Source organism: Peromyscus eremicus, chromosome 1, assembly GCF_949786415.1.
Source record: "Peromyscus eremicus chromosome 1, PerEre_H2_v1, whole genome shotgun sequence".
Classification (NCBI taxonomy): Eukaryota; Metazoa; Chordata; class Mammalia; order Rodentia; family Cricetidae; genus Peromyscus; species Peromyscus eremicus.
The window spans coordinates 97,278,557-97,301,881 of record NC_081416.1 but is presented as its reverse complement, the minus strand read 5'-3'; the positions used below and the strand labels follow the sequence as shown (position 1 = coordinate 97,301,881).

The 23,325-nt window shown below is 39.8% G+C and overlaps 2 protein-coding genes across 2 annotated transcripts; both read left to right on the top strand.

Annotated features, from left to right (window-relative positions):
* Positions 1-2,911: 2,911 nt before the first annotated feature.
* On the top strand, positions 2,912-3,856 carry LOC131901681 (olfactory receptor 51F2-like). Its single transcript, XM_059252789.1, has one exon. The coding sequence runs from the start codon at positions 2,912-2,914 to the stop codon at positions 3,854-3,856; it is 945 nt and encodes a 314-aa protein (XP_059108772.1).
* Positions 3,857-18,418: 14,562 nt separating this feature from the next.
* Positions 18,419-19,369, top strand: LOC131901669 (olfactory receptor 51F2-like). The gene has a single exon (XM_059252780.1). The coding sequence runs from the start codon at positions 18,419-18,421 to the stop codon at positions 19,367-19,369; it is 951 nt and encodes a 316-aa protein (XP_059108763.1).
* The last annotated feature ends 3,956 nt before the right edge of the window (positions 19,370-23,325 follow it).

Sequence of the window (23,325 nt, the reverse complement as noted above, 5' to 3'; positions counted from 1 at the left end):
AAAACTGAGTCTTTCTCCCCTGGCACCCTACTGTAAGCTATCAGTTGTGGAGGGCTACACTTCAGCATCTTTATTGCAATTTTTTTATTTAATTATTTTTTTCATTTTACATACCAACCACAGTTCCCTCTCCCTCCCTTCCTCTGGCTCACTCACTACCTTCTCCCCACCCCACCCTCACCCACCCCTTAGAGAGGGTAAGGTCTCCCATGGGGAGTCAACCAATCCTGGCATATCAAGCAATAGTGGAGAGGGTTCCTGAACTGGCCTTCTCCCGTAATTAGATTGATGAATACCCTAACTGTCATCATAGAACCTTCATCCAGTGACTGATGGAAGCAGGAGCTGAGATCCAGCTAAGCACTGGTGGAGTTCCTGGAGTCCAGTCGAAGAAAGGGAGGAGGGATCATATGAGCAAAGAGGTCAAGATTATGATGGGGAAACCCACAGAGACAGCTGACCTGAGCTATTTGGAACTCACTAATTCTGGACTAACAGCTGGAGAACCTGCATGGAACTGAACTAGGACCTCTGAATGTGGGTGACAGTTGTGTAGCTTGGGCAGTTTGTGAAGCTACTGGCAGTGGGACCAGGATTTATCCCTAGTGCATTAACTGGCTTTTTGGAGCCCATTCCCTATGGAGGGAAACCTTGTCAGCCTTGATACAGGGGGGAAGGGGCTTGTCCTGCCTCAACTTGGTATGCCTTATCACAATTTTTAAGAGTTCTCTTTGATGGCTGTTATTTTGATGGTGTGTGTGTGTGTGTGTGTGTGTGTGTGTGTGTGTGTGTGTGTGTGACATTTTTATTTGCAACTTTTCCTGGAAGAATTGATAGACAAGAGCCTATCCTTGAATACCAGGGGAAGTAATTTCTGCTCTGCTCTCAGTGTTTGACATTTGCCAAAGTGATTGATGTGGCCTGAGTCAGAGGACTGGTGGGGGAAATGGTCATATAACCACTGGGAGCAGAGCACCAGGAAGGTTTAGGATTTAAGGAAAAAGCAAAAGAAACACTTTCTAATGCAACTGCAGAGTCACAAGATGAAAATGACTGAGGGACACACAGTCACCTATTTCCTCAGACCTAAACCTAAAGCCATTGAAGATGCCTGACAAGATATATAAAAGAACCTATCAAATACATGAATGAATTGCTTCTGAAAAATGACAGTAGAGCCCAAATACTTAACTTGCCTGTATGTTATGATTCCTCAGAGAGAGACAGAGAGAGATGGAGAGATTTGTGTTTAGACCTGAACTATCCTGTAGAGTGTCAGCTTGATGCTCATAGGAGGTGGTAAGAACTTTAAGGGGTGGGCTGTGGCAAGAGGGATTTGTTTCTTAGTGACATGTCCTTAAGACTGATAATGAGGTATTCCCCCCATTTTCATTTGATTCTCGCTTATTTTTCATGAAGTGTTCCTACCATGTTGAGTTGCCATGGGACTAAAACAACACAGGTGCTTAGCCCTGGACTGAAACCTCTAAAACTGCCTAAGTAAACCTCGTCTCTTCACAAGCCTCATGGAAAGGCAGTTATTACAATACTCAAAAGGCTTTCAGTTTTGATCATTTCCTCTACTCCAATATCATAGAAATGTCACACCTCTAGCTGATTCTTCTACTTAAGTCTACATTCACACCTTTCTAATGTTTTCTTTCTCAGGGTCATTATCAGGTTTTATTGTTGAGACATGTCTGATTTTAACTCATACCCATCACATGTGTGAACACTGTAACATATACATCAATGAATGGAATTGGCAGACATTTACATTAAAATCAAGCATGCTGAAGAAAGAAATGTGACCTTAGAAAGCTTCAGAAGCAATGTAAAGCAGTTCCTTCAATCCTTCAGATTTACATCTCTACAGAGAAAGGAGACTTCTCCTCACTCTAACATTAATACTCCTTTGAAAAGTAGAAAACCATGGCATTTGCTAAGGTGATTCTGCTTCAGTGATTTTCCACAGTCTTCCAATGTGTTGTTAGTTCTTAGTGAGGTCATCTTTAAATCATCTTTCTGCAGGCAGAATTTTCCTTAAACATAATTAGGTTTCCAATTGCTACCTGTGTAAACAAACCTTTTCCTTCTATCACCCAGGGTGGTTTGTTTGTGTAGATTTATTGGTTCTTCTCTAACATTTAGATTTTTTTACATTGACAGTTGTTATATATTTATTCAGTCATGACTATAAAAAAAGCTTTAATATTGTCTTACTCTCCTATTTTCCCTGGGCATTAATGAACTGTCAAAGTGTAATGGCCCCTAGGATTTTGGATCAGAAACTGAGAAGTGATGAAAAGGAAGTCAAATTAGCTTGTTTCCCAGAGATACTTTGTCAGCTGTGTCTAACGCCATAGAACTGGAAGATACTTTTACTACCTATTAAAACTTTACTACATGTTTGTACTTTGTGTGTGTGTGTGTGTGTGTGCACATTCATGTGTATACTTGAACATGTACCATACCATACATGTGGAAGAAGGTCAAATGACAGCTTGCTGAAGTAGGTTATCTCCTTCTACCCTGTGGGTTCTTATATGAATTTAGGTCATCAGGCTTGACTCCACTTGCCTTTACCAACAGAGCCATCTTGCCAGCCTAATTTAGTCTTCTTTTTGATGTCAGTACACAGACAGCCATACATAATACAATACAGATCTTCTGAAAACCTGGGTCTCTTCACAGATGTTACTGCTGTTTCTTCTCCCACTTCCTCTGTGTTCAGTTTGACATCTAATACAATAGTAAATGGCTTTGCCTTTCCACTGAAGATGAGGGACAGGAACTGGTTTTTTAGTGTTCCTAAACTGCATGGTATATAGTAGAGATTGGAAGCATTTCTGTTCTTGTCATTACAGGATATGTGCCTTTCTCCCAAGAGCATCTGCTTCCTTAAGTCACTATGCCACCCTTCAACCAGAGCACTGCCAACCCAACTGTCTTCTTCCTCACTGGCATTCCTGGTCTTGAGACCTCTCAAGCCTGGATCTCCATCCCTTTCTGCTGTCTATATGCCATTGCCATCTCTGGGAACAGCATGATCCTCTTTGTCATCATCACTGAGTCAAGCCTCCATGAACCCATGTACTATTTCTTGTCCATGCTGTCCTTCACAGACCTGGGTCTGTGTCTTTCCACGTTGGTAACTGTGTTGGGCATCTTCTGGTTCAATGTTCGAGAAATTAGCTTTGATGCCTGCATTGGCCAGATGTTCTTTATCCATGGCTTTACATTCATGGAGTCTTCAGTCCTCCTGGTGATGGCCTTTGACCGCTTCATTGCCATCTGGAACCCACTGAGGTATGCTATGATCTTAACCAATTCACGGATCATTGCGGTGGGTTTTGCAATTGTAATTAGGGGAACAACAGCTCTTGTTCCTTTACTACTGCTCCTCAAGCGTCTGTCTTTTTGTCATAGTCATGTGCTCCATCATTCCTATTGCTTCCATCCTGATGTGATGAAGCTTTCATGCTCAGACACCAAGGTCAACAGTGCCTTTGGCCTGGCCACTGTCATCTCTACTGCAGGCTTGGACTCTGTCTTGATCCTTCTCTCTTATGTTCTGATCATCCGCTCTGTGCTCTGTATTGCATCCAAGGAGGAGCGGAAAAAGGCCTTTGGCACCTGTGTCTCCCATCTCAGTGCTGTTGCCATCTTCTACATCCCTATGATCAGCTTGTCATTGGTGCATAGATTTGGGAAGCATGCTCCTCCATTTGTGCACACTCTAATTGCCAATGTTTATCTGCTCATTCCCCCTGTAATGAATCCCATAATCTATAGCTTGAAGACCAAACAAATTCGCAAGACTATGCTTAAAATATTCTTCATTAAGCCATCTTAGGAAAGTTTTAGAGTTCTTGGTCTTATGGCAGCTTGATATGCCATGCTTTTTGATGCCCATCAGAGGCTTGCTGTTTTCCGAGGGAATATGGAGGAAACATGGATTAAGAGGGGACAGAAGGGAATTAGTGGTTGCATTGGGAGGAGAGAAGGAAGGGAACGCCATGGTCGGAATGAAAAATAAATACATAAAATTAAAAAAGTCTTCCTTGAATTTCTCTGTTTGATTATTCACTTGTGTGATTTACTCTGTAACTTGAAAGAGCCTGTTAATTAATTCATTTTTTTCTTTATTCTGATGATCTTGTAATTTCCTGTCTACAAATTTTAGACCATGGATTCCCTAATGACAGAGATATCATGTTGTATAGTTATTATCTTTTATTACTTCTGTACCTGGTATAATATGGTTAAATTAATTTTATGGTTATTGTTAAATTGATTTTAGGCCTCTAGATAATGTAACTATTAACGGTTTATATAATACAGGTACTAAGAAATATGTATTTCAGTAATTGTATCATTAACGTAATACTGCTAAAACGATTATTATTGCCAATCAAATATTCATGGTTGAATAAGATGAAATAGTAGAATCACTAATTAATCAGTGAGAAAAAAAGCAATTGAAATGAGTACATTTCTAGTTCTTTAAATAAGCCTTGGGTGGATCTCCATTGCTCTGGAGCAGTCCTCAGCATCTGACCAGCAGGTGAGAGACCTGCGAACAGGCTGCACCAGCACCCTGACACCCACCGGATTCTGTAACCTCTATGACCCACTCCACTGCCTATACCACTGACCACATCATCCTCCCATTGGCCAACCATGCACCACAACATCAGCAGCTTCCATAGATGCAAGCACCACCTGCACCCGTTGGAATAACAGCAGCCCCTATAGGTACCAAAGCCACCCACACCAGCTGGAAGAGCAGCAGCCTCCATAGGCACCAGCACCACCCACACCAGTAGGAAGAACAGTCTCCATTGGCACAGGCACCACCCACACCAGTAGGAAGAACAGACTCCATAAGCACAAATAAAGCCCACACAAGCAAGACGAACTGGAGGATACACTGCATTTAGGCACTCAAACCTCCACCAACCTCAGCTGAGACAACCCTACTGGACCTGAGGTCCAGCCAACCACCAGAACCTTTGGCCATTCAGACCAAAATTCAATAAAGGAAACAGACAATAAAGTAACAAAGGACCCATCCCACAAAGACATCACAAGAATCAACACCTGTACCTATAACTATTCCAAACCTACATGGGTAAATGGCCATGTAAGAATACATTCAACAACATAAAGGGAAATAAGGTACCAGCAGAACCCAGTGATCCTACAACAGCAAGACCGAACATGCCAACACAGATGAAGCAGAAAAAAATGACCTTAAAAATAACTTTGTGAAGATGATTAGAGGCCTTTAAAGAGGAAATGAAAAGTTCCTTTAAAGAAATCAAGGAAAAGGCAAACAAAAATGGGAAGAAATCAATAAATCCCTTAAAGAAAGCCAAGAAGCCAAGAAAAAAACAAAACAAAACAAACAAACAAACAAAGAAACAAAACCAATCAAACAGGTGAAGGAAACAGTTCAAAATCTTGAAAACTGAAATAGAGGCAATAAAGAAAAAACAAATCAAGGGAATTCTGGAAAAGGAAAATCTGGATAAGCAAACAGGAACTACAAATGCAAACATCTCCAGCAGAATACAAGAGATGGAAGAGAGAAAGAATGTCAGGTGTTGAAGATATGACAGAGGAAATAGATTTAATGGTCAAAGATAATGTTAAACCTAAAAACTTCCTAACACAAAACATTAAGGAAATCTGGGACACTATAAAAGACCAAACCTAAGAATAATAAGGACAGAAGAATATCTCAATGGCCCAGAAAATATGTTCAAAAAATCATAGACAAAAACTTTTCCAGCCTAAAGAAGGACATGTCTATGAAGGTACAAAAAGCTTACAGAAGACCAAATAGACTGGACCCCCAAAAATCTTCTTGCCATGTAATAATCAAAACACTAAACATATAAAATAAAGTAACAATATTAAGAGCTGCAAAGGAAAAAGGCCAAGTAGCATATAAAGGTAGACCTATCAGAATTACATCTGACTTCTCAGTGGAGACTCTGAAAGCCAGAAGGTCCTGGACAGATATTATGCAGAAACTAAGAGACCACAGAATGACTTTCAATTACCCAGCATGGCTTTCAATTACCATTGATGGAGAAAGCAAGATATTCCATGACAAAATCAGATTTAAACAATACCTATTCACAAATCCAACCCTACAGAAAATACAAGAAGGAAAACTCCAACTCAAGGAAGTTAGTTGCACCCATAAAAACTCAGGCAATATGTAATCTCACACCAGAAAAACCCAAAGAATGGAAGCACACACACTACTACCACCACCACCATCAAAACCAAAAAATAACAGGAATTAACAATCACTGGTCATTAATATCCCTTAACATCAATGGACTCAATTCGCCTATAAAAAGACACAGGCTAACAGAAAGGATATGAAAACAGGATCCATCCTTCTGCTGCATACAAGAAACACACCTCAATATCTAAGACAGGCATTATTAGCTCAGAGTAAAGGGTTAGGAAAAGCTTTACCAATCAAAGGACCTAGGAAACAAGCTGGTGTAGCTATCCTAATCTCTAACAATATAGACTTCAAACTGAAATTAATCAAAAGAGATAAAGACATTTCATATTCATCAAAGAAAAAATTCATCAAAATGAACATTTATTCCCCCAATCCAAGGGCACCCACATTTGTAAAAGAAACATTACTAAAGCTTATATCAAAAATCAAACCACACACATTAATAGTGGGAGACTTCAACACCCCACTCTCATCAATGGACAGGTCTGCCAGACAGAAACTTAACAGAGAAATAAGGGAACTAAAAGATGTTATGACTCAAATGGACTTAACAGATATCTACAGAGCATTTCACCCAAACACCAAAGAATATACCTTCTTCTCAGCACCTCATGGAACCTTCCATAAAACTGACCACATACTCTGTCACAAAGCAAATCTCAACAGATACAAAAAAAATTGGAATAACCCCATGCATCTTGTAGGATCACCATGGGTTAAAATTATAATTCAACAACAACACAAACTACAGAAAGCCTACAACTTATGGAAACTGAACAACTCTCAACTGAACCACCTCTGGGTCAAGGAAGAAAAAGTGAAAGAAGTTAAAGAATTTCTAGAATTCAATGGAAATGAATGCACAACGTACTCAAACTTATGGAACACCATGAAAGTAGTGCTAAGAGGAAAGTTCATAGTGCTAAATGCCTACATAAAGAACATGGAGAAATCAAGGGGCTGGAGAGATGGCTCAGAGGTTAACAGCACTGACTGTTCTTCCAGAGATCCTGAGTTCAATTCCCAGCACCCACATGGTGGCTCACAACCATCTGTAATAAGATCTGGTGCCCTCTTCTGGCCTGTAGACATATATGCAGGCAGAACATTGTATACATAATAAATAAATAAATCTTAAAAAAAAAAAGAATTCTTAAAAAAAAAAAAAAAAAAGAAAAAAAGCCGGGCGGTGGTGGCACACGCCTTTAATCCCAGCACTCGGGAGGCAGAGCCAGGCGGATCTCTGTGAGTTCGAGGCCAACCTGGGCTACCAAGTGAGTTCCAGGACAGGCGCAAAGCTACACAGAGAAACCCTGTCTCGAAAAACAAAACAAAACAATAACAACAACAACAAAAAAGAACGTGGAGAAATCTCACACTAGCCACTTAATGGCACACCTGAAAGCTCTAAAACAAAAAGAAGCGAACTCATTCAGGAGGAGTAGATGGCAGGATAATCAAATTGAGGGCTGAAATCAATAAAATAGAAACAAAGAGAACAATACAAAGAGTCAATGAAACAGTTGGTTCTTTGAGGAAATCAACAAGATCAACAAAACCTTATCCAAACTAATCAAAGGCAGAGAATATCCAAATTAACAAAATCAGAAATGAAAAGTGGGATATAACAACAGACACTAACGAAATTCAGAGAATCATCAGGTCATATACTTCAAAAACAAGTATTCCACAAAATTGGAAAATCTAAAAAAATGGACAATTTTCTTGATTATTACCACATACCAAAATTAAATCAAGATCAGACAAACAATTTAAATAGACCTATTACATCTGTGGAAAAGAAGCAGTCATTAAAAATATCCTAACTGCCGGGTGGTGGTGGCGCACACCTTTAATCCCAGCACTCGGGAGGCAGAACCAGGCGGATCTCTGTGAGTTCGAGGCCAGCCTGAGCTACCAAGTGAGTTCCAGGAAAGGCGCAAAGCCACACAGAGAAACCCTGTCTCGAAAAATCAAAAAAAAAAAAAAAAAAAAAAAGAAAAAAAAAATTCCAACCAAAAAAAGCTCAGGGCCGGAGAGTTTCAGAGCAGAATTCTACCAGAATTTCAAAGAAGAGCTAATACCAATACTCCGCAAATTGTTCCACACAATAGAAACAGAAGAAACATTGCCAAATTCTTTTAATGAGTCTACAGTTACACTGATACCCAAACCACACAAAGATGCAACAAAGAAATAGAATTATAGATCAATCTCCCTCATGAACATTGATCCAAAAAGACTCAATAAAATACTGGCAAACTGAATCCAAGAGCACATTAAAAAAGTCCACCATGATTAAATAGGCTTTGTCTCAGAGATGCAGGGATGGTTCAACACACAAAATTCTTGTCAATGTAATCCGCCATATAAACAAACTGAAAGAAAAAAACCCACATGATCATCTCATTAGATGCTGAAAAAGCCTTTGACAAAAGCCAATACCCCTTCATGATAAAGGTCTTGGAGAGATCAGGAATACAAGGAACATATCTAAACATAATAAAAAACAATATACAGCAAGCCACCAGCCAATATCAAATTAAATAGTAAGTCAAATCGATTCCACTAAAATCAGAAACAAGAGAAAGCTGTTCCCTCTTTGTCTATCTATTCAGTATAGTACTCAAAGTCCTAGCTAGAGCAATAAGACAACAAAAGGAGATCAAGTGAATATAAATTGGAAAGAAAGAGAAGTCAAATTTTCACTATTTGCAGATGATATGATAGTATACACGAGTGACCCCAAAAATTCTACCAGGGAACTCCTACAGCTGATAAATACCTTCAATAGGGTGCCATGACACAAGATTAACTAAAAAAAAAAATCAGTAGCCCTCCTATATACAAATGATAAATGGGATGAGAAAGAAATCAGTGAAACAACACCCTTTTCAATGCCACAAATAATATAAAATATCTTGGTGTAACTCTAACTAAAAAAGTTAAAGACCTATATGACAATAACTTTAAGTCTTTAAAGAAAGAAATTGAAGAATATATAGAAAATGGAAATATCTCCCATGCTCATGGATAGGTAGGATTAACATAGTAAAAATGGCAATCTTACCAAAAGCAATCTACTGATTTAATGCAATCCCCATCAAAATCCCAACACAATTCTTCACAGTCCTCAAAAGAACAATACTCAACTTCATATGGAAAAAGAAAAACCCCAAGATAACTAAAACAATTCCGTACAATAAAGGAACTTCCAGAAGTATCACCATCCCTGACCTCAACTTCTACTATAGAGCTATAGTAATAAAAACAGATTAGTTTTGGCATAAAAACAGACATGTGGACCAATGGAATTGAATTAACTACCCTGACATAAATCCACACACCTATGAACACCTGATTTTTGACAAAGAAGCCAAAATTATACAATGAGAAAAAAAAGCATCTTCAACAAATAGTGCTGGCATAACTGGATGTTGATGTATAGAAGAATGCAAGTAGATCCATATCTATCACCATGCACAAAACTCAAGTCCAAGTGGATTAAAGACCTCCACATAAATCCAGTTACACTGATCCTGATAGAAATGAAAGTGGGAAGTATCCTTGAACACATTGGCAAAGGAGACTACTTCAAAATATAACACCAGTAGCACAGATACTGAGATTGAAAATTAATAAATTGGATCTCCTGAAACTGAAAAAACTTTTATAAGGCAAAAGACACAGTTAATATGACAAAACTGCAGCATACAGAATGGGAAAAGAGCTTAACTAACTCCACATTTGACAGAGGGATTAATTCCAAAATATATAAAGAAGTCAAGAAAGTAGATGTTGAAATACCAAATAATCCAATTGAAAAATGGGCTATAGATCTCAACAGAGAATTCTCAACAGAAGAATCTCAAATGGCCAAAAGACATTCAAGGAATTACTCAACATTCTTAGGCACCAGGGAAACGCAAATCAAAACAACTCTGAGATACCATCTTACACCTGTCAGAATGCCTAAGATGAGAAACACTGTGATCACAGCTTATATTGGAGAGGATGTGGAGTAAGGGGAACTCCTCCACTGCAGGTGGAAATGCAAACTTGTACAGTCACTTTGGAGATCAATATGGTGGTTTCTCAGAAATTTGGGAATCAATCTGCCTCAAGACCTAGCTATACTAATCTTGGTATATACCCAAGGAATGCTCAATCATACCACAAGGACACATGCTCAACTATGTCCATAGCAGCATTATTCATAACAGCCAGAATCTGGAAACAAATTAGATGCCCCTCAATGGAAGAATGGATAAGGAAACTTTTACACAATGGAGTATTACTCAGCTGTAAGATAGAATGACCTCATGAAATTTGCAGGCAAATGGATGGAACTAGAAAAAAATCATTCTGAGTGAGGCAATCCAGACCCAGAAAGACAAACATGTTGTGTACTCACTCCTAAGTGGATATTAGGAGTAAAGTATAGGATAACAACCTACAATCCACAGCCCCACAGGCTAGATAATGAGGGCTCAAAGAAGGAGGCATGGCTTTCCCAGGGAAGGGGAAATAGAAGAGATCTTCTGGTAAACTGGGGGCGAAGAAGGGGAGATGGAGGGATGGAAACTTGAGGGAGCAGGTTGCGTAGGCTGGGTGTGGGAGTGGGTTGGAGGCATGATGGAGGGGGAGAGTAACAAAAGAGATGTCTTGATAGGGGGGACCATTTTTGGGTTAGGGGGAAACCTGGTACCAGGGAAACCCACAGGATTCCACAAGGATGATCCCAGCTAAGACTCCTAGCAACAGTGGAGAGGGTGCCTGACCTAGTCATCTACGGTAATCAGACTGGTGCCTTCCCTAATTGTCACCAGAGATATTCTATCTAGAAACTGATGGAAGCAGATGCAGAGATCCACAGCCAAGCATTGGGCTGAACGCCTGGAGTCTTGCTGAAGAAAGGAAGGAGGGATTGTATGAGCCAGGGAGGTGTGTGTGTGTGGGGTCAGGACCATGACAGGGGAACTCACAGCTTATCTGAGCTTGTGGGAGCCTATGGACTCTGGACCAACAGTTAGGGAGCCGTGGGACCTATCTAGGCCCTCTGCATGGGTGTGACAGTAGCATAGCTTGCTTTCATTGTAAGGCTCCTAGCAGTGAGATCAGGACCTGTCCCTGGCATTTCGCTGGCTTTTGGGGAGGAGCTAGGTCCTGCCTGACTTGATGTGCCTTACTTTGTTCAAGCCCATGGGAGGCCGTCCTTTCTCTGAATAGAGATGAAAGAGGAGTGGAAGGGGAGGGGGGGGAGATGTGAAGTAAGGGGTACCTGGGAAGAGAGGAGGGAGGGGAAACTGAGGTCAGTATTACAATAAATGAAAAAAATATTATTTAAATAAAATAAAAAATAAATAAGCCTTGAGCTCTCTTTGTTAAATAAATTAATATTTCAATCTTACAAGATATGGTGATGTACTGTCTAAAGTGGAAACTTTAAGGAAATTTCTACTGATTTGACCATCACACAATGGAGTCATACAAAGAAACAGACTTTGTATCACATTAATTATACAACTATTTCAGCTTAATATGAAATTTAAAAATAATATTTAGGAGATTAAAATGCTAACCTAATTTTATCATTATGCATTGAGTACATATACTGAATTATCATCTTGCACCCTATAATATCTTAATTAAAATGATTAATGAAAACTAAGTATTGTGATAAAGGTCTGATTTTGATATCTATTTCCACACTGGGCTGTGGATTCTGTGGGAGAAAGATTGCTCTGTTCTCTGTATCACTCTAGTGAAAACTTTGGAATATATTAAATCCTTACAGTGCTTTTTGAAAGAATTAGTATAGCTATTTGGTTGTCTGTGGGGCAGTAATGACGGCATCTTTCTGAAGTTTACAGAATCATGAACTCACAGCAGCTACCTTTCCCTGCACTAGACCTACAGAAGCTCAGGACACTCAGCATTCCAGCATAGATGGGGGACTTTTACAAATGTGCTTTTATAGGATGGTTCTCAGACATGGGGAGAAAGAATTACAACACCAGTTTCTTCACGGAAACTAAAGAAGTATGCAGTGAATCCGAGGGAAAGGAAACCATGAAGTAGAATGAGCCCATGGGGCGCCTCATCCTCTGGGGTCCACATCATCTCCATCTGGGGTTTCTAATGAAGAGATTTCAGAAGGCCTGAGACAGGTCTCTCCACATATGCTATGTATCCTTGAGAAGAAGCCCTCCGCTCCTCAGCTCTCTCCTCCAGAAAGACACCAAAGAACAACTTGTGTGCTTGTAAGTAAAGCTGTTGCATTCAGGAAAACAATATACTTTACCTCTGCGATTTCTTGTAAGAATTAAAAGATTCTATTAACTTCATGGAGGTCATCTTGATTCCTAAGGAAATACAGGAAAATCAGAAATATGTAACTTGGAGCCATCTATTCTAAGTGAGTTTAATGTCACAATTGTCTTGCTGCATACAGGTAAATGCTGTCTTACAATTTGGAGTTTTCTGGGTAATTTTGGAACATTCAAAAGGGAATCTGATGTCAGCAGCCACTCCTGCCCTATACCCACTGCTCCCATCACTGCCATCTTCCTTTGCCATTATCACACACCTCCCATATTCTGTTGCTTGCTATCACATTGATTCTTTACAAATGCTGCCATTTTTAACCCCCACGTACCATTGCTGACCTACCAAACTTCATAAAAGTGGAATGTCATGTACTCATTTGGAAAACTCAGTGTAGTTGATGGCAAAAGTTTCATGGGACCCAGAATTGCCCATAATTCTAACAGTTTTGGTGAATCATTAGCCAGGGAGGAGACGACTCAAGATAGCTCAGCATAGAACCTTTAATACTGCGTTATAGTTTAGATGGGGTACCATCATCTTAATGTAGGTAGATCAGTGTCAACAAATTGAGCAGAGAGGAGATTATTATGTAGTAACAAACCAGGGTCATTCACAAACAATCCCAGATGTCACACACACACACACACACACACACACACACACACACACACACAGACAGAGACAGAGAGAGACAGAGAGAGAGAGACAGAGAGAGAGAGACAGAGAGAGAGAGACAGAGAGAGAGAGAAAATGAATTGAATTTTGGAGACCATGAATGAGCTCTATGAATCATAAAATTTCTGGTCCAAGGCATGGGGATACATCATCTCATTTGGTAGCATGCACAAAGCCCTGGCTTTGACCCACAACACTGAGTAAATGAGATGTGGTGGCAAAAGTGGATGAAATGGCATATCCTTGCAATTCCAATAGTCTAGAATTAGAGGCAGGAAATCAGAAATTCAGGGTTACTCTTGGTTACATGGAGAAATTGAGGCCTGCCTGAAATATATGACACTTAGTTCCATTTTGTGGGAGGGACTTGGGGAGATACCTCAGTGTGTAAGAGATGTTGCTATGCAAGCATGTTAACTGAAGTTTGGACCTCCAGTACCCATGTAAAAAGCCAACACTATGGAGGATGGACAGGGGGTTTGTTGAGGCTTGCCACTTCCAGCCTTACCCCAGGCTCAGTAAGAGACCTTGTTTGAAGAGAATGAAATGAAGGGAGATAGAGAATACCCTTGAAGTCCTCCTCTGTCACATGTATGTGTATGCACAGGCACACCTTGTCCAGCATGTCAATAATTAACATACTGCACACCTCTTCAAGCATGTGACTATATTAACACACACAGACACACAGACATAGACACACAGACACAGACACACAAACAGACAGACACACACACACACACACACACACACACACACACACACACCTCAAACTTTATTTTTCCAAGCTATGTAACCTGAATAAGAATTTTTGAAGTACAAGAGAGGGGAAGTGCTGAAGACCATATAGTGAGGTAAGTTCAGAATATTGGTCATTTGCTTTCATTTGTTATAATATGATGGAAAATATTAATGAATAATGATGAGAATCTGGAGAGATGGCTCAGTGGTTAAGAGGACATAACTGTGACTGAGAGCCCAAGTTTAGTTTATAGTATCCATGGTGAGGGGCTCACAGTAAGTTGTAACTCCAAATCCAGGAGGACCCGATGGCTGTGGCCTCTGTGGACACCTGCACTTACATGGACAACCCCACCTCCTACACACTTACACATGCCACATAATTAAAAATAAGATATACCTTTTTATTAATAAGCAAGTGTTCTCCTATCTATACCTTGTTATTTACAGAGGCATATTTTCAGATGACATGATTGAGCAATAGGATAACCATTAGTCTGTTTGTATGAATCTAAAAAAACACACATAATTCCAGAGGAAGAAGTGTTTTTTTATGATTCATCCTAGTGAAGGTGATATCACTGAATGTTTCCATAAATAAAATGTTATGTTGGATTTATCGATAACTCTATGGATAAAATAGAGAACCTAAAGAGCTTAGTTTCATTCAGAAAAGAGAGCTGTATGATTTAAGTAAATTACATCAGTGGGAGGGACCTTGCTATACTGTGTGGTTAGTCAAGTAAGGAAAACCTCAGGTTGAATCTGTCGGAATTTTTTTTTTTAAATAGGCGTTTGCCAGTTTTGGAAAACTGCTTATTTTTAGTGATGAGATACTGAGTTTGACTTCATGCTGGAGGCAGTGAAGAGTGCCAGACAAGCAAGAATATGCAGGTGTATTTTTCAGAGCTCTGACTGGCATCAATGGAGAGAAAGTCTGGAAACTGGGAACACAAGACAAAAAAATCACTTACAGTAATATTTCTGTGCTTCTTGCAAAACTGATACAAGTGTTATGTAAAGTGGTGATCAAGAACTAGAGGAAAAGGATACTCAATCAATGGTCACTATATAAATATACATACACATATGTGTAGATAACAACAATTAATGAAAAAAAGACGCCCTGAATTTGAAAGCGAGCCAGATGGTGTATATGGGAGATTTTGGATGGAATAAAGGGAAAGGTGGAATGATGTAATTTTGTTATAATCTCAAAAATAAAAGAAATAATAAAGAACAAGTTTTGAACCATTGGTGGCTCAGTTAATTGTGGTATATAGAATTCTCAGAGGGCCCTAAAGTTTACTATTCACCCCAGATTATTTGTTCTGTATGAGAACAACCCCTTGGTCCTCTGTGTGTGAGCAAGGCATGCTAACCACACTAGTGATCAGGTACATTAGACTACAGTTGACTTTTAATGCAGACAAGGTCTTTGGTTGCTTCACATCAAGTTAATTTAAGCAATGATTGTCCCAGCCCTGTGTCCTAATCACAGGAGCTTTGGGAGGCTAGGTGAAGCTACAGAGAGGTTCTTGTTTTGGATTTGGAGAGGTACAACATCATGGTGTGAGGACCACATGCATGAGACTGAAGGTGGGCTCAAGCATGCAAGAGTCTCTTCCTCCCCTCACCAGCCAGCAAGAAACTGGAGACCTCAAATAAGTACTACAAAGATTTGATTTCTGCTGGTAACCTGAATAATTTGAGAGAGGACTCCAAGCTCCAGGTGAAGGTTGTCTGGGCTGAGATCTCAAACTGCTTAGTGAGACCTTGAGTTGAGTATCTTGTTTTGTTATGGTCTAACACAGAATTGTAAGGAATGTGCCTTGTTTCAAACCACTGAAGTCTTAGTACGTTCAGATGTAGCCAGACAGGCTCATGCAGCAGAATGTTACATGTCAGTCAATGCCAGATGCCAGATTTCCAAAGTATGTATGAACCATTGCTGTAGAGAATGAAGAGAGGCAACATGCTGTGAGTGGTAAAGGAGAGGACTTAGAAGGAGCAGTGGAACAGAGGGAAGAAACAAGTATTTAGGTGGCCAAGGAAACCGGCATAATTGTGTAGATTTTTGTTACAACATGGTTTTTTTTTTCTCTCCTCTCCTCTCCTCTCCTCTCCTCTCCTCTCCTCTCCTCTCCTCTCCTCTCCTCTCCTCTCCCCTCCCCTCCCCTCCCCTCCCCTCCCCTCTCCTTCTCCTGCTCCTCCCCTCCCCTCCCCTCCCCTCCCCTCTCCTTCTCCTGCTCCTCCCCTCCCCTCCCCTCTCCTTCTCCTGCTCCTCCCCTCCCCTCCCCTCTCCTTCTCCTGCTCCTCCTCCTCCTCTTCCCCCCTCCTCTCTCTCTGATGCTGTGACAGAACTCAGATCTTCACCCCTACTAGGTATGTGCTCTTCCACTGAACCCCATCTCAGGCCCTCCTTACCCTTTGACTGTGGTGAGGTAATCACAAACTTCATCTTTTATATACTGCCTTTGAGGCATATTGTATCTCTTACACCCTAAGGGTATTTAAAACCATCTAAATGGCCACTGTCTTTGAATTTTAATCTATCAGCTTCTGTACAAATATTTTCTTTTACTCAGTGAAGCCTTTTGATGCTTCTTCAGAAACTTTCTCTCGTCTACAACCACTGAATTCATAACACATTCCCATCACCCTATGCATCCTTGCATTTTATTTATTTGCATATACATTTGCTTATAACCTAACTCAATTTTTCCTGTCTTTGAGGGCAGGATCAGCATGTAATTAGCTTATTGATTTTTTTAAACTTATTTATTCTTATATTGAATTTTAGAGTACATTCTTTCATATTTGCTATGAAACTAAGCCCACATCTGAAGCTGACTGGGAAGATAGACAGTAGAGCTCTCTGCAAAGTAGCAACAGTTTTTTTTAAGATATGATTAAAGAAGAGTGGTTTCATTGTGATATTTTCATATGTGATTATCATTGTACTTTGCTCGTATTCACTGGATCCCTTTTTATATCCAAGACAGTCTCTTTCTAGTATTTTGATACACACACACACACACACACACACACACACCCCTAAATAACTCACTAGCTATCAAAAAGTCAATTACGTATATATGCTGTAACAGCAGGGGCTTGTCCTACATTTCTGGAATCTTACAGAAGAATTAGAAAAGTGGATTAAAAAGATATTAAATAGGGAAGAGACTCATAGCTAAATATTACCTGTTCATACTTACATAATATTCCTGTCCTTTTCTCAGTTTTCTGATAGAAAGCGAAATAGGTAAGTAGAGACACATAGGAAATGACATAAGAAAAAGAAGAGAGAAATAATTGCTTAATTTTACACTTTGATTTGTTATTTAATTGCAAATGATTCCTAACATCAGAACTCTGCTGAGATTTCCACAGACATTGGCTAGCCTAACTGTCACAGAATCCCCATGGGATTAGGTGTAGCATTGTCCTGTTAGAGATGATGAAACTGAGGTACAGTATAGTGCAGTCTTCTGTTACAAGGCAAATAGCAGAGCATTTGAACCAACTCATAGTTTACAATATGCAATTAGAAGAAATTTGGCTTGCAATGCAGTATAAAAATTCAAAATATGTTTCCTGATATTTACATTGAGAATGCTCCATACTCCATTCTGGTTGTGTGTCTTAATTCCTCATACATACATTATGTTTGAAACTGCTCATGTATAGATGAACTTTTAACATTGTAAATGGACCATCTCAGCATCATTGCATATACTGTTCACTATACATATGAAATTTCATAATCATTTGCACTTATTTCAAATTTCAATATTTATTAATTTATTGCTAATTTTATTTAGGAAGAAATAAGCAAACATCTCATTCATTGTTTATCAAATTTGTGAATATAAATAATATGGAATGCCCTTATTGTTTTTACATTATTATTCATATTATTTCTATAAAATAGAGGCTTTCAGCATGGTATTGTCATATAGGACTACAGTGTATTTTGATTATATTCTCTCTTTATCTGTTCTTATCCCTTTTGCTGGTACACTAGTTACACTTTCCTAAAATACACAGCCTTATGCTCCTTCCTATGTTTTCATATGCTTCTAAAAATGATTCCACAAGGGAAAGAAAACGTGTGGTTTACATCTTTCTGAGTCTGGCTTAATTCACTTAGTATAATATTTTTTATAAAGTATCATCCTAATGAAATTCTTCCTTTCATGACTTTGGTCCCTTAAGGGAATATTCTCAGTTGATTCCTTAGTATTTTTAATCTTTTTTACAAGCGATTTCAACAGCTATTGCCTTTGAGAAACGTTTACTAGGGAAGTGACTCACTTGGGGTTGAGTGCATCACATATAAATATGTATATATCATTGCAGAACACTCAGCTGAAAATACTGAAGTTTGAATTCAATATGTCAACTTTCCAGAACACCACAACTTCTTCCATCATTTTCCTGCTCACTGGTGTTCCTGGGCTGGAAGCCTTCCACACCTGGATCTCCATCCCCTTCTGCTTTCTCTATGCAACTGCCCTCTCAGGGAACAGCCTGATTCTCTTCGCCATTATCACTCAGCCCAGCCTCCACGAGCCCATGTATTATTTCCTCTCCATGCTGTCCACCACTGACCTCGGGCTGTCCATGTCCACTCTGGCCATCATGTTGGGGATATTCTGGTTCAATGCCAGAGAGATCAGCTTCAATGCCTGCTTGTCCCAGATGTTCTTCATTCAACTCTTCACTGTCATGGAATCCTCAGTGTTGTTGGCCATGGCTTTTGATCGTTATGTGGCCATCTCTAATCCCCTTAGATATGCTTCTGTCTTAACTGATGTTAAAATAGTAGTGATTGGAGTAGCAATCATTATTCGGGGAACCCTGATCCAGACTCCCCTGGCAGTGCTCCTGAAAAGATTGTCCTACTGCAGCAGTCATGTGCTCCACCACTCCTACTGCTTCCACCCTGATGTCATGAAGCTCTCATGCACAGACACCAGGATCAACAGTGCAGTTGGGCTCACTGCCCTGATCTCCACTGCTGGAGTGGACTCTGTCTTCATCATCCTTTCCTATGTCTTAATCATTAGAACTGTCCTCAGCATTGCTTCCCCAGAAGAGAGGAAGAAAGCCTTCAGCACATGCATCTCTCATATTGGGGCTGTGGCTGTGTTCTATATTCCACTGCTCAGTTTGTCCTTTGTCCACCGATTTGGGAAACGAGCTCCCCCATATGTCCATACTCTGATTGCCAATGCCTACCTGCTGATCCCTCCTGTCATGAACCCCATCATCTACAGTGTGAAGACCAAGCAGATACGCAAGGCTGTGCTGAAAGTTCTATATTCCAGCATGGCAAAGAGTTAGATGGTTGTTTCACACATGTTTTCTAGTCTTTGTCTCTCTGTGGATGAGGAAAGTGACTTTTAAAGAGGTTACAATGTTGAGAGCCATGCCTGTGTTGAGAGTTACCAAAGTGGTAGATTTATTTGCAAGAAAGATTGTATGATCCAAGAGAGACTAAAGTAATTTGCAGATTTTCATATATATCAGTGTTCCCTAAAATGCCATCATATTAGTGATAGTTCATAATTGGAGTGAAAGCTTTCAATAATGTTGATAACCAATGTCTCAGTAAAGATTTCTGATGTGGATTTATCACTTTTTTAAATTGAAAAAGGGAATATGTCTGCTTATTGACTTAAATTTCTTCCTTATTGAGAGAAATAGCATCATTTCTATTCATAAGTGAGAATAATATATATTATCATTCCAAATTGCCAAATTTTAGTACCTAGATGTAACTTGATGACTGGCCTTGTCCATTGTTACTTAATTGTACAAATACCCTTACTTTATCTCTTTTTCTCTGAGTCTCAGCCTTCTTATTTAACAGGTAATGTTGCCATCAGGAATCTAGCATTTTGGTCAAACATTCATATTTTCATTTATTCAGAGAAGATTTTTATGTATGCCACCTATGAAAAATAACTTTTATGGAGGGTGGGTTGCAGGGGAAGCTGGGGGTGGATAGAGGGAGGGGGAATCTGTGGTTGGTATATAAAATGAATAGAAAATTTCTTAATAATAAAAAGAAAGATGTTTATTTGAAGATGAAAAAAAGAAAAACAACTTTTAAATTCAACTCTTATATATAGTTTATATTCACAGCCCTGCATAAAGTGGGTGTGGTGTACACCCCTGCACTCCCAGTACTGCTCAGTTAAAGGGAAGATGCTGTGGATATCACTCTGTATAAATAAAATGCTGATTGGCCAGTGGCCAGGCAGGATATATAGGCGGGACAAGCAGAGAAGAGAATTCTGGGAAGTGGAAGGCTGAGGAAGGGAGACACTGCCAGCTGCCGCCATGACAAGCAGTATGTGAAGATGCCAGTAAGCCACGAGCCACGTGGCAAAGTACAGATTTATAGAAATGGGTTAATTTAGGGTATAAGAACAGTTAACAAGAAACCTGAGCCATTAGGCCAAAAAGTTTAAATAATATAAGCGTCTGTGTGTTTATTTTATAAGTGGGCTGTCGGACTGCCAGGGCTTCTCCAGCTACAGGAAGAAGACCATAAGTTCAGATCATTCAGATTGTTTTGAGACATCAAAAAAATTAAATTATTTGGAGATGATCTTTATCCAAGACAAAGGCAGATTTATTAGGCAATTGTAATATTATATGATGACCTAATAAACAAATGTGAAAATAGTTTTTCTCTTTCTTTTTATTTATTCTATGGGTCTTTCACATCATGTATCCTGATCCCATTCATTTGCATCTGCCCTCTGCTCCTGCACTCCCCCAAAATAAAACAATATTTAATAGAAAAAAGGTAAAAAAAAAAAAAAAAACGGGAAAATTCACAACCTCCTCATGGAATCTGTTGTGAGTTGAGTCATGCAGTAAACCCCCTCGTTCACTTTGCACACTTGCAGTGTTCATTGCAAAGAGTCATTGATCTGGTTTGATGCCTCTCGTTTCTGTTACATTATAGATGCTGGGCCCTCAATGGGACTCTTTTTGGGTATCCTGTTGTTGCCCTGTACTGTGGAGATCCTGCAGCTTTGAGTCTGCTGGTCAGGTCCCTTCACATGCTCTAGCAGATCATAGATGGGATGGATGTTGGGGCAGGCCAATTCATAACCTTGGTTCTGGTTCTGGGCAGCTGCAGAGTTGGTCTGCCCACCAGTTCTCTGTCCTCTCCACCAGGTTGAGCTCTCCAGCATTGTCCAGTTTAACTCACCTCTTTCAGTGATGAGCGAGGGGTGAAAGCAGTTCTCTTGCTTTCACCCTCTCAGGTTTGGCTCTCCAGCACCTACACCACAGCTCTACTGTGTTTCCTCGGTAACTCTCCCTGTGCTGCAGCTAGTGAGGGCCAGGGACAGTCCTCCTGCTCTTGTGACTTCAGGGCCAGTTCTCACACCTGCCTTATGCATTAATGGATGGTAGGGAGAGGAGGGAAACTCTCCTCCACCCATGCTACCACAGGATAGATGGGTGATGAGGACAGCTCTCCCTTGTTGACTAGTTCAGAGCTGGCTCACCCACATCTGCACCAACAATGTTGGCTCCATTGTGTTGCCCAGGCAAGGTATAGGTCCTGTTCTCCTGATTGTTGCAGCTTGTGGGGGTCAGGGATAGCTCCCCTGTTCTTATGACCACAAGGCCAGCTTCCCTTCTGCCTTAGGCATTGATGGGCAGGAGAAAATATTTTCATATACATTTTGTACTTGTTTTGGATCTTTCTCCAGGAAAAATTTTAGTTAGTGAGTATATCTCTGAGAGTTTAGATTGGAAGACAGAAATCATATCCTTGATGAACACAGGGATTATTTAATTCAGCACATTGGACAGAAGGCATTAGAGGACAAAAAATGCAAAGGAATGGAAACAATTAAATAATAACTAGGATGTTTCTTCTATATAGTTGCTTTGGGAAGAAATCGAAGATTTTAGCATCATTAAGATCTTTTAATAGTAATTCTCCCCAGAGCTAAGGCTATATCCTGTAATTGTATGTTATTGTCAGTTCCATCCTGGTACTTCAGTGACTTAGATCCAACATCAGAAGAAGGAATATTTCCTTACTACAGTTCATTTGTCAGGAGTGAGAAGAGGATTTTCCATGGATGTAGACTTGAGTTATTAAAAAGGAAACAGGAGGGCCTCTTCTCCTTTCCTCTCCTTAAATACTTTTTATAAATATAAATATATGAATATATTTATATAAATATAAATAAATAGATATATTTATATAAATGTATAGATATAAATATAAATACATAAGAGAAAGGCTTTTTATATTGTGGAGATAGAAAGAAACCTGGTGCCAGGGGAAACTCCTTGGAATCCATAAGAATGACCCCAGCTAAGACTCCTAGTAATAGTGGAGAAGGTGCCTGAGCAGGCCTTCTCCTGTAATCAGATTGGTGACTACCCTAACTGTCATCATAGAACCTTTGTCCAGCAACTGGTGGACAGATGCAGGGATCTACAACCAAGCACTGGGCCAAGCTCCTGGAGTCTAGTTGAAGAGAGGGAGGAGGGATTATGTAAGCAAGGGGTGTCAAGATCATGAAGGGGAAACCGAGAGACAGATGACCTGAGCTTGAGGGAGCTTACAGACTCTAGACTGATAGCCAGGGAGCCTCCATGCAATAGAACTAACCCCCCTGCATGTGGGTGACAGTTGTGTAGCTTGGTTGTTTGTGGTTCCCCAGCAATGGGACCAGGATCTGTCCCTGGTGTATGAGCTGGCTCTTTGGAACCTGTTCCCTATGGTGAATATTACCTGAGTAAACACGAAGTCCAAAGCAAACAACTTCCAATACTAAGAAATGACAGAAACAGTTAGCTGCTTGGACAGTCATCCATGGTTTCTTTATAATGTTGGGTCATCCATCTTTGGCTTACAGTCTTAGAATAAGTGACAGACTTTTCTGTGAAGTAGGAATTTTGAAGAACTGTCCTGCCTTGTCTTGGCAAAGGTTGGCAGTCACTTTCTTTTGTGTCTTGCTTGTCCAATTTAGACAACATACTGTCAGCAGTCGAGTCAAGGGCAGTTTCTTGCCAAGTGGCTACCTTTTGTCAAAAAGAAAGTAAATTCCATATGGATTTCTTCAATGCCCATATCTTCTCTGAAATAGATTAGTGCTGCCATGAGCAGGCATGTCTCATCTTCATAAAAAGTCTTATATTATTAAAACACCTTAAATATCATATTCTGTAGATCTCAGAAGTGTTTGAAGACCACCTGTCTATCTAAAATATATCTCTGTTTGACCTGAAAATATACCTAACATGACTACAAGTTT